This window comes from Lates calcarifer, linkage group LG2 (assembly GCF_001640805.2).
Source record: "Lates calcarifer isolate ASB-BC8 linkage group LG2, TLL_Latcal_v3, whole genome shotgun sequence".
Taxonomy (NCBI): Eukaryota; Metazoa; Chordata; class Actinopteri; family Centropomidae; genus Lates; species Lates calcarifer.
The window spans coordinates 5,276,117-5,290,560 of record NC_066834.1 but is presented as its reverse complement, the minus strand read 5'-3'; the positions used below and the strand labels follow the sequence as shown (position 1 = coordinate 5,290,560).

The 14,444-nt window shown below is 38.9% G+C and overlaps 1 protein-coding gene across 1 annotated transcript in view; it reads left to right on the top strand.

Moving 5' to 3' along the window:
* The window catches only part of LOC108887995 (protein diaphanous homolog 3), a 152,415-nt gene extending 138,757 nt beyond the window's left edge, over nucleotides 1-13,658 (top strand). Inside the window, exon 28 of the mRNA XM_051074353.1 lies at nucleotides 12,121-13,658. Coding sequence (XP_050930310.1) covers nucleotides 12,121-12,488 — 368 coding nt within the window. The 3' untranslated portion in view covers nucleotides 12,489-13,658. The remainder of the gene's footprint in view (nucleotides 1-12,120) is intronic.
* The last annotated feature ends 786 nt before the right edge of the window (nucleotides 13,659-14,444 follow it).

Genomic DNA, 14,444 nt, shown 5'->3' with positions numbered 1-14,444 from the left:
GGTGCAGACACTCCTGCCCACAGGCTCCTGCATGTGTGTGTCAAATTTATTCATCATAGATTATATCTGAAATCAAGTGGAAGCATAGCATTAGCATATTGTAAACTTCAGTCCGTATATTAAATATAAAGCCCTCATGTGTGTTGTACCAGTAGATCTCACCAGCGTCCTTATAAATGCCATCATGTTAATCTAATTTTTTGATTCATTTGATATTTACTCCCATCACCATGCAATGCATATATTCAGTGCTATTAGACTTAAATGGGGTGAAACACTGACATTATTTAACCATTAATGTGTAGTCAGTGAATAAAAAGTTACAGTTGCTTTAAAGCAATATTACTTTGTTTTGTTTTCCTCTGGTTTTCCTTTGTGTTTATTTTGTTTGCCATATGACATCTTCCTATTGGTATCAAAGTTATAAATATTTAGATTAATAATACTGTTTCTTAATCTCTATTTTGCATTGGTGGAAATTAACTAATTAACAATGCTTCTCTGTGTAACTGAGGAATATTTTCATATAGTTGCACTTTTTTGATTTCATTATAAAATCAGTGATTCTGTTTTCTCTTGAGTGTTTTTGTAATTAGTGACATGGTCTGCTGTTATTGAATGCTGTTGTGGCACATTCCTAAGGAAATTCATTTTATGTTGGATCTCTTTTCTCTCAATAGTCAGTATCTAAGAAAAATTATTTATAAGCTTATAATATTAAGCTCTTTAAATATGGTTTTGTTCAACCAAATTGAATCAGTCACTGGTGACATTTACAAAATGTGCTCTGAAATACACTGTGATGTCTTTGCCTTACTTAGAGCATTCTGAGGTAAATGAATCCTATAGATATGCTCAAATTCTGCTTATGGCATAATAAATATTTTGATAAATGAAAGCTGAATGCATAATTATGTTGTTGTTATTTTATAGCCAGGCAAAGCCTTTCCAGGGCTGTTATTGACATTATGAGGTTGAAACTCATACGCTGTCCATTTCTCACACTTTGATTAGTCGATGTTGACTCTCTTAAAATTAGAGTCTAGTTCACTTTGATCTGACTGAGACTGCTGTCAGGACCACGCTGCATTGCAGTCTATCTCCACTAATTTTGCTGCATTTTGTCAAAATAACTGTTTTTTGCTCACATCTTTCTGTAAGAAACCAGTTCCATTTTGCAGTACAAAGGAAATCTTTTCTACCTGGTGGTCTGTGTAGTCCCTTTAAGAGGAGATGAGGTTGAAGGACAGCTGAGGGGTGAGAGTTACAGTACAAATAAATGGGAAAAAATGGTGAGTTCCAGACAGCAAGGGAAAAAGAGGAAGTGAATGAGATAAAGGAGGTAGGAAGAAGTGTGCAGTTGTTTGAAAGAGAGAGAGAGCAAAACCTGTGTTGATGGAGACAGGCTGGTTACCAGATGGGTTTTGTCAGAAAGGGGGGGAACAGAGAGAGGAAAATGGTTAAGAGATGGAGGCTGATGTGGCTGTCTGTAATGCGATATGGCAGATGCGATTTTATTTTTAGGACACAAGGCCCCAGAACGATAGGTTTTATAGGGTTTTGAGTGGGTTGATCTTTTTAAATATTCAACTTCAATGAAATATGGAGCATGACTCCGGGCTGTTTGGAATTCATAAGTCTGTTTGGCAGGACTGGCCCTGCATATTGAGAACTGTCAGAGTTGGAGTGTTAAACACAACCCCTCAGCTGGCAGAGGAAACAATGGCAAGAAAGAAACACCTTAGAGGGACTACAAAGGAGACAAAGAAAATAAGTCTTCTTTTGGAGGTTGAAATCTTTAATCACGTTTTGATGATAAGACAGTGGGGTCTTGTGTTGTCTTGGGTTGTCTTGTGTTGCATCTATGGGTGCGCCCTGATGAAACCAAATGAATGACTATAGTGATGGGTATTACTTGAAATGTTCCTGAGCAATATCTCAGTTTTCATACACTACCTGAGTTTTAGTCCTGATATCAAAACAATACCTTTTTGATACCTTGTGTTAATGAATACAAATTCTTTTTTCATTTAACAAAAGAAACCAGACTTCATTACATTTTTGTCTACACAAAAGCAGCAATACAAGAACATGGTCAGAATAAAAACATCCTAAAATTGATACTTTTTTATTTAAGTCAGCAGCTGTCTGATGAAAGAATGTGCGAACAAGATTAGGAATCCAGCCAGCCTTTTGGCATACCTGACAGTTTTTGATATGTGGTGTTACCAGTACATTTTAGTTTCACCAAAACAATTACAATTAATTTGTAATTGTAAAAGAATTCATCTGAAAAATCAGGATTGAAAATGTCTCATGGATACAGATGGATTATGCAGCTATGTTCCCTACAATCTACTGGAGTTTGGATGTGTACAACATAGAAACAAACAGTTAACAGGCAAAACAGTTCATTAATCCATGTAAGTGACTGATTGGGAGCTCACAGAGAAATGTGTGTTTCTGTTCGTCTGTCTGTCTTGTGAGGCCATTTCAGCTTCGTGTCTGGAGGCGTGTGAAGGATCAATATTTTCCTCTCCCAGTGTGACAGGTGTACACTGCAGGAGAAAGCGGCTGATAGAAACCCTTAGTTAGTGTGAAGCCACTGAGGGGAAATACATATGCATTAGACTACGACTGCTGGGGATATTTACCAGCAGTAACCACACAAACAACAACAGGTAGCAGAGCCTGAAACCAAGACATGTTTAATTCATGCCAGAGGCAGCAGAGTATACACTGGCTGTACACCTGTATCAGTGAAATAGCTGGTGCTTATTAGAAAAGGACTGTATGTATGTCTGTGTGTGTGAGTGTGTGTGTGCGTGTGTGTTTGCGTCTAAGCAGTGATGTGTGTCTGTCAGGTTGTCTTGCTGTGTTTGTGTCTGATGTCTGCTTTTATGTGTGTGTGTGTGTGTGTGTGTGTGTGTGTGTGTGTGTGTGGAAGACAGAGAAGAGAAGAGAGACCCCAGGAAGCGATGCTGTCCCTGTATGAGGAAACATTCTCAGTCGATTACCCTGCATGTAGCTATAATGAGAGTAAAGCAGGAGTAAGAGCCCGGGCTGCAACAACCATCTGCCAGGTGTATTTCCTCTTTGTCATACAGGCGGACACATTTGTTTATATTGTCGAAGATCATACCTTTTTTTTTTTACTATTTCATACAATTTTTTTTTTTTTATTTTGCATCTTTTACTCCATTTATTATATTGCATCGTTGTGTTATTGCTGACAGTGGCCTGAAGTACAGTAATTATTTTAACGTATGAATGTACTTTAATGAGCAAAACTCGCTTGAGACGGGTAATTCATATAACTAAACATCATGTTGCTTTATTTCTCCAGACTTATTTTATCATATGGCAATTGTTGAGAGCAAGGAAAGTTTTTATTCCTGGAGGATGCTATTTCTAGGCTGATAACTAACATTAATTTTACTTAAGCACAGTCCAGTAGTGTGATTATATCTAGTGTATGTTTGCTATACATAGTGGCTACACGTACATGGTAATAATAGTTTGCAGTAAACCATATGACATTGGATATGTCTATGTTTGCACCACCAGCCACAGTAAAACCTTCAATTATGCAGTTTTGTGTCTATATCGAGCCATGCTGGCTGTCAGTCAGGCCCTTTTTTGAAAAGGCTACAAGAATGAATTTGTCACAATAACAATGTTATTGACGTGTGATGTCTTGGAAAACGTCATATCAGTTGCATTTGACACCTGAGAAGTGAATTTTGTGTTCCATAAAAACAGAAGCTTTTGTTTATTTTAATTCTGTTCTCAATAGGGCATCCTGTGCAGTGTAAGCCAGTGGTGTGTGTAGGGTACAGCAGTACTTGTGGCAGGGAACCAGGCTCACTTTTGAGGCATTGTTAGACTCACCAAGGCGTGCTAACGCAATGTCATGCTTGGCTGCAGCTCACAGTGGCTGGGGTTCACACTAAGGGGCAGACAACTTGATGGATCATCCAGCTCAGCCCTTTCATATCCTCCACATTGCCCCTTTTTGGTTTTACGCAGCAAACCACCACAACACCCCTACCAACTCCTTGCTCACTTTGTCACGTACACTTGATTTTAATATTACTCAATCACCTTTGCATATGCATTTCAGATTAAATGTGTGGCCATGTCTTTGTGAGTGTGCTTGTATTTTGACCGTTGCCATGTCCAGCTAAAGAATGTTTACAAGGAATTTACCATAGATGTCTCTGTAGGTGAGTCATAGAGAGTGACCTATAAATGTCAAGGAACTGCTCCCATTTTCTCTTTTGAAATCTCCTGATTCTTGTCCAGGATTCACTTACTGTGTTCATATATTACCTCTAAGGATGTCCTTATCACCATTATATTAGTTTTATTTTCAACTCAGTTTTTCACACTTGAAATAACAGACTGCTTTTATCTCCCAAACATTATAAAACCAATTAAAGTCTCTACAGTTGTGTAAGCTCTACTCAAAAAGCACATGGTAAGGATATTTATTACAATGAGCTCTAGGCCTTTACAAATTAACTGTAGCAAAGTGGTGATTGAGTAAGGCCAATGCTGTTCTCTTTTTAGACTAATCATCACCATCGCTATCACTAAATCAAAAGATGTGCTTCTGGGAAGATGTAACCCTTGCCCCCTATAACTGTAATGTTATAATTGTCAATCTGTAAAATGTCAGAAAATGGGGACAAATCCAATGCCAAATTCCCAGAGCCCAACTTGACATCATCAGATTGTTAATTTTTAGTTTTGTCCAAGGCTTCGTCCGCACAGATACGTTTTCATTTTAAAATGGCACCAGAAATAATCTCCATTCATTCTAACACACCTGAAAATATATCACATGATCATTCATATGAACCATGGACACGGGAATTGTCACAGATCACACGAATAATAGCCTCTCTTTCACGTACATAGGCAGCTGTTGCAGAATTTAACCACACAGCAGCTGCTAGCAAAGTCACCAAGGTCAACAGCGCTCATAAGTACTTTGCTTGTTATCTGTGTTGCATTCAGCTCCATTAGTTGAGGCTGAAACGGTTTTATTTTCTTCTGGAAAAGGGCCAAGTGATATGACTGTGACGAATAATGGTTACGTTGTGACTGATAATGCCCAATCAGACAACAAATGTGGGTGTCTGCGTCATAATAAATCAACACTTGTTTTGATAATCAATTTATTTTTGTTGATCCACTGATTAATTATATCAGCACTATTTTCCTCCAAGCTTACAATCAGCTATCAGCTTAACTAAAACCCAGCAAAAGTAATGTCATTTGGAGCCAGATGATGCAGCGGTAGAAAAACATGTATAGAGTGGAAGACAACTAAAAAATGTCTCAATTGCATACCAGCACACATCCATCTAAAAGGCTTCCAAAAGATGTTGCTTTTCCACTAACTCTATGATCTATTCTTCTGTATTTCAACAAAGATATTTGGGGTTGTTAAATGTGGGAAAGGAGGGACACAAGAGAAGGGAGTCAAATCACAGCTCAACAAAGGAAAACACTTTGATATGCATTAGGGCAGGACAGGCTTCAGTTACCTATAACAGTGCTAGTTTGGACATTACCCACAGGGATTGTTATAGTGCTCTTTCAACAATCCATCCCCACACCTCTTATTTTATCTTCTTCTCTCTCCTTGTAGCTCCCTCTCTTTTTCTGTACTCTTATTTTAGTCCAAATCACAATCATTGCCTCCCAATCATGCCACTATCTTGAGGCTGTTTATTCTGTCTGTCTTGTCATCTTCTCCACCATCATCCCATTTCTTCCACTGTTGTCCTCCCTCCACTCTCCTTTCACTTGCTTGCTGCCTCTCTCTTGTTTCTCTGTGTGACAGAGAAGCTAGACACACTGCTCTGCACACATGCAGCTGACTACGATGAGCAAGCAAGGGACAAACCTTCAATGACTGGTCTGTTGCCAGGTAATGATCTTTAATTACAGCCAGCCTAATGCACACGGGCAAACTAACAAGCTGTCTGCTAGCTTTTACCTTTTAAAAAGACTCACTCTGGGACATTGGCGCATCACACACATTAATGACACCATACATTTTCAACTCTGAGATAAATTTCCTCTGCACATCTCGTCTCAGTATTGAACAAGCACAAATGCATTAAATCGTAGTTTCAGGCTCACATAAACAAAATGATGGGGCTGTGTTGCATCCGTACTGTAGCCTGACCTCAGTGGCACTGTACAACTGTCCATTAGAGAGGAGGGATATCTGATGGTTGTTTGTGGTCTTCTTCTTGTACCCTCCAAACCTTTATAAATGCCGTCTGTCACAGTTTAGCCAGTCACCAATAAATGTAGTCATCAAGCCTTTTCATCTGTCTCCAGACAGAGTTAGGTGAACAGGCGCCTTATCAGAACAATGCTTAGCTTACATTGTAAAATTCCAGTACCAGCCACATGTACTTGAAATAATGAGATCAGGAACATAATGTGCACTTTCACTCGCACAGTGGATCATAGTGAGTGTATTTTTACACCTCTAGCTGGCTAATTACTGAATGACATGCAGTAAAAACATATTCCAGATCCCCTCTTCCACTGTGTAAATATTAAAAGTCTGGCAGGGTTTGCAAAAAGTCATCAATTCACAGTAAGACAGGTCATGTAAACATGAAATTGATTGTATATTTTTTTCAAGCAAAAAGGCTAAATAGCATTTGCTGCTTCTCTCTGTCTTATTTGATAGTAAACTGATTATCTTTAGGATTTTTTGATTGTTGATTCGATAAAACAAGATACTGAACCAAAATACACCATCCTGGGCTTCTGGGACTCTTAAAATGATTGTGCCTCATACCAATGGCTGATTTCAGCTTCTCCAATATGAGGATTTGCTGCTTCACTTGGTTTTATATTATTAAACAAAATGATAAAATTTAAGGAGATCAACGATGACTGGAAATATGTACTTAGCATTTCTTACCAAACAACAATTAATCAGAAAGGATAGTTGATACATGAATCACTGGTTTGTCCCTAGTTAAAAAATTTGAATTTTGCACAAAATTGAATTTTGTTGCTCCACACACATGACCTGATCCTTGAGCAGTAAACTGATGTTTGTATTTGTAGAAAAAAACAGGGCAAATAGTCATCATTAGACTGAACATGCAGGGAACTGCCAGCTAGCTGTGTTGTGATTTATGGTGGGTGTAGAAGTGTGTGTTTGATCTTGCTAACTTCAACTTGTTGTGTCAGTCACTCCGCAGAGAGAAAAAGTCACTTCACTGTCTGTATTTTTGTGAGTCTGCATGACTACTCTCTTCTTAAAGTGATCAAATACAGCAAACTTCATAAGGGTGGAGAGAGTGGGGAGGGGAGTGAGAGATGAGAGGAAAGGCTCATCTGCATCTGTATTTGAAGTGGCAAATGCAAATGGGCCAAATGATCTGACAAGAGGAAAATGTGAATTCCTCTCTACAGCTATTTGCAGAAAAAAAAAGAAATGCTCCGTTTTCTCTATTGGACAGGACCTTTTACATTCCTACAAAATGCCAACCTATCAGGCATTTAACAAACCACCATGGTTCCATCTTGAAATTCCTGATATTCTCAAACCATTCAGAGCAGCGATTAGTCTGTTTTGTTTGAGATTTTACTTGTCTTACGCAGCAACAAAACCAGTGTCAGTAGCTGGTTAAAAGGCTATGGGGCTGAGACTTACAGTTTAAAGACAAATTTTACAGTAAAGCTGAAAGCAAGAAGAGACACAACAAGCTCAGTCTGCCAGCTCTTTTATCATTGTTTTTCTTTTCTTCTCCACTCTGCCTTCCAGCAAAGTAAAGGACAGCAGCAGACTGAGGACTGTGATAGACTGGTAGTTTAGCAAAATCGCATTGTGTTCATGTTTTACAGACATTGCAAAATACCAGTCTCCAGGCTTTCTCATGTGTTGACTGTTTTGCTCCAATCTCTTAACAGCTCTTCACGTAGATGAGTTCATTGTCACCACAATGGTGGCAGGCAGCGTAGCTGTAACAGTCAGGCAAAGAAAAAGACAGGCACTGCTGCAGTTGAGACTTTACTTTCTGTCTCTTCTCTGCTGAGGCTCCCTGCTTCAGCCTGCCTGCCAGCCGACCAACTTCTCCAAACTTCAAGAGAGCAGAAGAAGGGAGGAGGGAGAGAGATAAGTAAAAGCTCATGTGCATCAGTTGGAGCAGCAAATATTAATGGAGCAAATGATCTTACATAAGGAACTGTGAAAGAAATACCTCTCACATTTCCTAATATTGGACAGAGGAGGTTTTCCAAATTCTATTCAAATATTTGTTAAAAAAAAAAAAAAAAAGATCAGTAATGGAAAGAAATCAGACTCTACCATGTGCTATGCAGCCAGAAGTCTTGACAAACAATACAGCATGCAAAACATGCAGCAGTACCTTCAAATCTTTAAAAGTGGCATCAACAACTCACCTAAGAAAACAGCAAGAACAACTGAGTGCTGACAGAATCACTGTCTGTAGGAACAGTCAACCTGAGGCAAGCTAACAACAAAGCTAGTGATAGCAACTTACACTACTTGTCCCTGACTTCTCTTGGTCAAAGGCAATAACTGAAGCAATAAGCTATTTTATTTACAAGGACATGCACCCATTAGTGTTTTCGTAGAGATGGATTTAGATGGATGACAATGACCGTGAAATCACGGTAAACAAACACCCAGTTGCCAAAGTTTAATTGAAAACTGCATCGCTCTTGGGGACTGTCCAAAATTTTGTCCCTTTTGTCACTGCCTATTATTAAAGGGGAAGTCCACTGATTTTATACATCAAAGTGTGTTTATAGGTCTTTGGGAGTATTCCTGCACATAAAATAATGTAAAACTGTGCACAGTATTTTGTAGCCCTAGAGAGAGAGAGCGCTCTGTGGCGTCTTAAATGATGTCACTTGGGTCGGTGTTACTTCAGGAAGAAGGACTACAAGTTTGAAAATGGAACAAGTCTGGCTGTTTGGAGTTACAAAGAGATGAGGTTACCAGACTTCTTGACAAATCTGAAAAATAAAAATGAGAATATCTCAGGTTCTGTTGCATCAGTTTTGATTTAACTTGGTACAATACAGCATCCCACTCATGGGACACTTTGGCCTTGGTAGAGCTGTTTTAGGTGTGCTTTGGTCTGTACTGGACTCAATCTTCACGCAACCTTGATACATTATACCTTGTTTGAAAGTCTCCTGATTATGTTTGTGCAAAACATTTTCCACATCATCTCCATGTCACTGCAGCAACTATTGATACAGGATTGGCTAAAGCTTGTAGCTATGGCTTCACAGAGGCTGTGTATTACATTTTTTATGCCGAAAAAATAGCTGAGGCAAAAAAAAAACAAACAAACAAAAAAAACTCCATCTCTATCATGTGTGCGCTTCTGTAACTTCTGTAGCTTCTGTAACTGTATCTCTTATACTCATTCAATCTCTTATACTCAATCTCATTCTCTTATACCCCCTAAAAGGGTTGAAGAACAGTCATTTCTTTATTTTGTTTACATTGTTTTCAGACTTGTGTTCAAAAACAGGGGTGTCTGATACCAGGTTAACTGTCCACTGTGACAAGGTTATAGAGTGTAATGCTGAATTGATGAACTATTGATGGTAAGGAAGCTGATTATGTAGGGGGCTTTTTGCACTGGGTACTTGAAATAAAATAAAAATAGAAAAAGAAAATGTTTTTATTTAAGTTATTGCCTGTGAAACATCTTCATTCACTGACAATTAAGAATCTATTATTCTTTATATCAGATTGCAAATCGCATATCTAAATCTGTATCAAATTGTCTGAGAGGGATAAATGCAGCATGTGTTCAATAATAAAAGGTTTTGTCTTCAAATTCTTTATTATAATCCAGAGCTGCTATTTCGACTGAAATTCCACTTGACTCGCTCTCCTATAAAACCAGTGTCAGTTGGTTAAAGGAGTACAACCTGTGAGATGAGACATGTTTTACATCTCTCAGACGTCCTCAGACGTGTTTTACAGCTTAGATGAAGGAATACATTGGGAAGCTAGCAAGGCTTCAAAGGAAGGGGCAGCTAGGTGTCACAGGCGGGCAGAGCGAGAAGAAACTCAACTTGCCAGCACTTTGATCATGTTCACCCCTAAAGGCCAGAGCCCTGTTAGGAAGAAAAGAAATGCACTTTTGGATAAGAGGTGTTATTGAAGTGTGGGTTTTTTTAAATCTCTTTTTGAAGTGTAAATACAAGTGTATATACTGCATGTATTGATACAGTGCTTTGATTTACATACAGCATCATTAAGGGTTCATGCACAGCAGGAAATAATGAAATGATAATTCATGCTATTGAATTTTGTCAAAACTGATGTCAGATAGTACTCACTTATATGTTCTCCTTCATTCTTCCCCGAGATGACAGAAATGGCATCAGTTTAAAAGTGTAAACAAGATATTAAAATGCAAATTGCTGATACCACGATTGATAATTTTCCCAACATCAGCTCTGAATCTGCGAGTGTGTCATTTGGAAAAGGAAATGTGTGTTTCTGGGGCATCGCCCTGATGGAGCAGAAAGAAACAGGCATCATGGGGTGGGGGGGTAGTAGATGACAGGTTTTTAGAGGGAGGAGAGAGGAACAGGACATGATAAGGGAGTGTGAGGCAAGAGGATCGACAGTGGGGAATAATTGTCATCTTTTACAATTGAGACTGCAACAACAGGAAGAGAGTGCAGAGAGGGTGAGATAATTAGAGGAGACTCGGATTTTCAGCTGTGGTAAATGTTCAGTCACAGCAGCAAGGAAACACACTACTCATTTCGTCCTTTTAAAATCCCCACTGCCTCTTGTTTGCCTAACGAGTTTTAGTGTGAATGTACCTGTGTGTGTGTGTGTGTGTGTGTGTGTGTGTGTGTGAGATCACTGGCTTTCTTTGCTTAATTTTGCAGTCGGTTCCTTCTTGCCTTCTCTCTTTCCTCCCTTTATCCTTATTTATTTGTCAGAGGTTGTGTTCAGGGACGTTCTTTGTCATTCGTCAGCGCGGCCCATAAAACACACTGTCATGACTGACTGGCCACGCTCCAAACTCATTACCGATTGGCTGACAGAGCGGGTCGCTCTGTTCTGCTCTACTGTGTTTGACTCCTGTTTGCCAGACATTTCAGGCTCAGGAAACTTTAAATGCGGCGGTGTCTTTCCTCGCACCACTCCTCTCAGCCACACGCTCAAGGTCACATAAATATGGATTTACCCTCTCCTTCCAGCGCACACATACTGATGATGAAGTCTAAGATCTACTCAGAGGGATTATAATTCAGAACGTGGGTCTGATCTGGGCCGTCGCTCTGTTCCACTGTCTGTCTGGGTGTGTGTTTTAAGTCGGAAACCAGAGGGGAGGGCAGGACGGCTGTGAGGAGAGAGGAGAACGGGGGACAGGTGGGTGTGTGGGGGGAGTTGTGGGTAAGAGGAATAAGAAAGATGAAGAGGACTACTGTACGAGTAGAGCGCTGAGATGAAGAGCGGAGGAAGGAGAATGGATGATGATGGTGGAATCAGGGGAAGGTGGAGCTGAGTGGGAGGGTGTCATGTAAGAGCAAAGGGAAAGAGACTGGAAGATTGGAAAAGGGCGATGTACAATGTTATTGAGTTTCTGTGGCGGTTGATCAGCCATATCCATTTCATCATACTGAGCTGGCCACATGCCACATTCTGCTGCACAAAATTTGTCCTCATCAGTGTGTGTATGCACAGTGTACCCTTCAATGATGTATGTTTGTGTGTGTATTCATCCAGGCTAACAGTGTGTACAGTGAGCTCATGTGTGTATATGTGCCTTTGCTTTGTTCTGCGCGCGCATTAACTTACTAAAATCCTTGTTGTTACTGTCCAACGACTTCTGTTATTCCATCATTTTATGTTTGCTGCAATGTGACAGACGTTACATTTTCTATTCATTCGCTTGCTTTTTTTTACCCTACTATCCTATTCTCTGTTTGTCTTCTAATTTAATCTGTAATCTGATTAACCCCCTTGCTTCCATTTGTTTGACGAGTCAATAACACATCAACTTCCTCCTCTCCTCTCTCATTCTCACAGTTGTACTCACTGCTTTGTCTGTTTTTCACTCACAGAAAACAAGACACCTTTGCAAAGGTCTCGCTCTCGGCAGAATATAAATGCGGGTTCAGCAGCGGTGAAAGCTCCCCCTGCCAAGGAGGCCCATAACGAGTCTGAGGGCCAACCATCTGCAGCCAGGGTGAAGGCTGTGGTGTGTTCGGACTCAGGCCACAGGTATAGGAACGCCCCAAGTCACAGCTATGGGCTGGACAGGGAGAGGGTGGTGGAGAGGGAGATGGTTAAACTGACTGAGAAAGAGATGGAGGTTGGGGCAGAGTCTCTGGCCTTCCAGCCTTCCTCCAGTGGCGCTGCAGTCAGCAGCTGCAGCACCAATGGAGAGTCAGATGTAGAGGCTCTCCTCGCCAAACTCAGGGCCTTATGAGGTTCATTTCTTATCTCAGAAACAACATATATGTAAAGCATACGGAGTGTTTGTATGCACACATCTAAACTTGCTCTGAATGTGACATAAAAGATTTCAGCTAATTTTGTAAACAAGAAAAGAACTAGGTAAAGGCGTAAATTTCAGGGCAATTAAATTACAAGTATTAACATTAAGTAAGGAATAAAGTACCTTATAAAGTTTCATAAAATACATTCGTATAAATCTATTAATAATTTTGAAGACCAACACTCTATGGTACAAAGATAAAAAATCCTTTTCTAAAAGAAAAGTTCAAAAAAAGCTGCTCATACTTGGAATGTCCTCAGAGGTTCATGAAATGGAGACTCAAAACAAAGACTTACAAAAGGTCTGGTTTGATGGAAATGCTAAAATAAATAAACGCCAAATAGATTCATCAGTCTCTACCTGATCTTGCAAAGTGCACTGCCAAACATGTTTGGCTATCATTTTATATATTCTTAACAATGGAAATATAACTTATAGCATTTTCTCTGAAAGTAAAAGATGGAATGTTACTAAGCACTTAGTGTGTAATCCAAAGGTATGCAATATTAAATAAAAAGTATATCACATTTTCTTTTACATTGATATTCCCATTATACTTCCAACATTTATTTTAAACATTTATCACGTCTTATCCTACCTTAATTTTAGTTTTTAATTCCACATTTGTTACGTTCATGTGTATGTTATTAGTCATGTACCATTAAAAAGAGTTTATATCTGCATTTATTACTTTTGGTATAACTATTTTCTATATGTTTCTCTGTCTTTTTTCTCCTTTGAGTCTTTTTCATTCCTTTCATTTTGTTGTATTCTCTATAAAATGTTATCTGCAGTCTGTAAAACTATACATTTATACACACATGAGATAAATACATATGAGTCACAGGATATAACAGTAATTAAATATAATTTGACAAGTTGATTGTTGATTGTGCTGGACTGTTTTGTCACTGTGTGTGTGACAAGTGTTTAAAATATGGCTCAAAGGAAACAAGTTCATCCAGCCACAGTTTGACCAGAACTGATGCTGTTCTCCTACATCCCTGCTGTAATCACTCATATCTTAAGAATATTTGTTTTATCTCTACTCATATCATTTACTTTTATAGACCAATTTACAATAAAATAAGGCAAAAAGTGTTTTGTTGTCCTTTTCATAAATCACAAAAGTTTCAAGCATTTGACTGAAATTAGTGCATGTTAATGTGTGTGTGGCTGCTGGTCTTGTGTTCCTTTTTTCTTGTTTGTTTTTGTTTTCATGTTGCTTATATTCATCACACTTAAACATGTACCAAGTTAGTGAACAGAAATGGATCATGCTATGGCTATACTAAAATAATTGTTAACGATTAAGTACAGAGAGACAGAAAGTCATATAAACACCACACAATTTTTAAAATATAGTTACAATTACAAGTGTATGTGACCTAACTGAAGGCTGAGTACTAATGCAATCACACAGGTCAAAACTGCTCAGATCATCTATGCCCAAATTCTCCCAAGTGATGATTTAGTTTTTTTTTTTTGTTGTTGTTTTTTTTTTTAAGTCCTCCTCTGACTGTCAAGTATTTTCAGTATTTTCTTTTCCCTCTGTTCTGTTTCTTTCCAAAACTGCTTGGCTGCAAGGATCAGCATTTCCATTATTGGTCTGCATGGATGCTCTGTGTGCAGTGCAAGCTTTATAGCCATGTACGGGCTGACAAATGTGTGAACATGTGTGCCCATTTAGACACCCAGTGTAGTTCAAACATAACTGCTGTTTTGGACTATATTCATAGCTTAAGTCAGAGAATGTGCTGCTGAGAGAGAACATCTGTGGTCACTATCTTCTTTGAATGTTTCTCTTTTCTACCTTTTATTTTTAAAATGTGATTATTGGGCTTTTCTAAGATGTGCTGCCTTGTTAAATGTAAGGAGGCTGTAGTG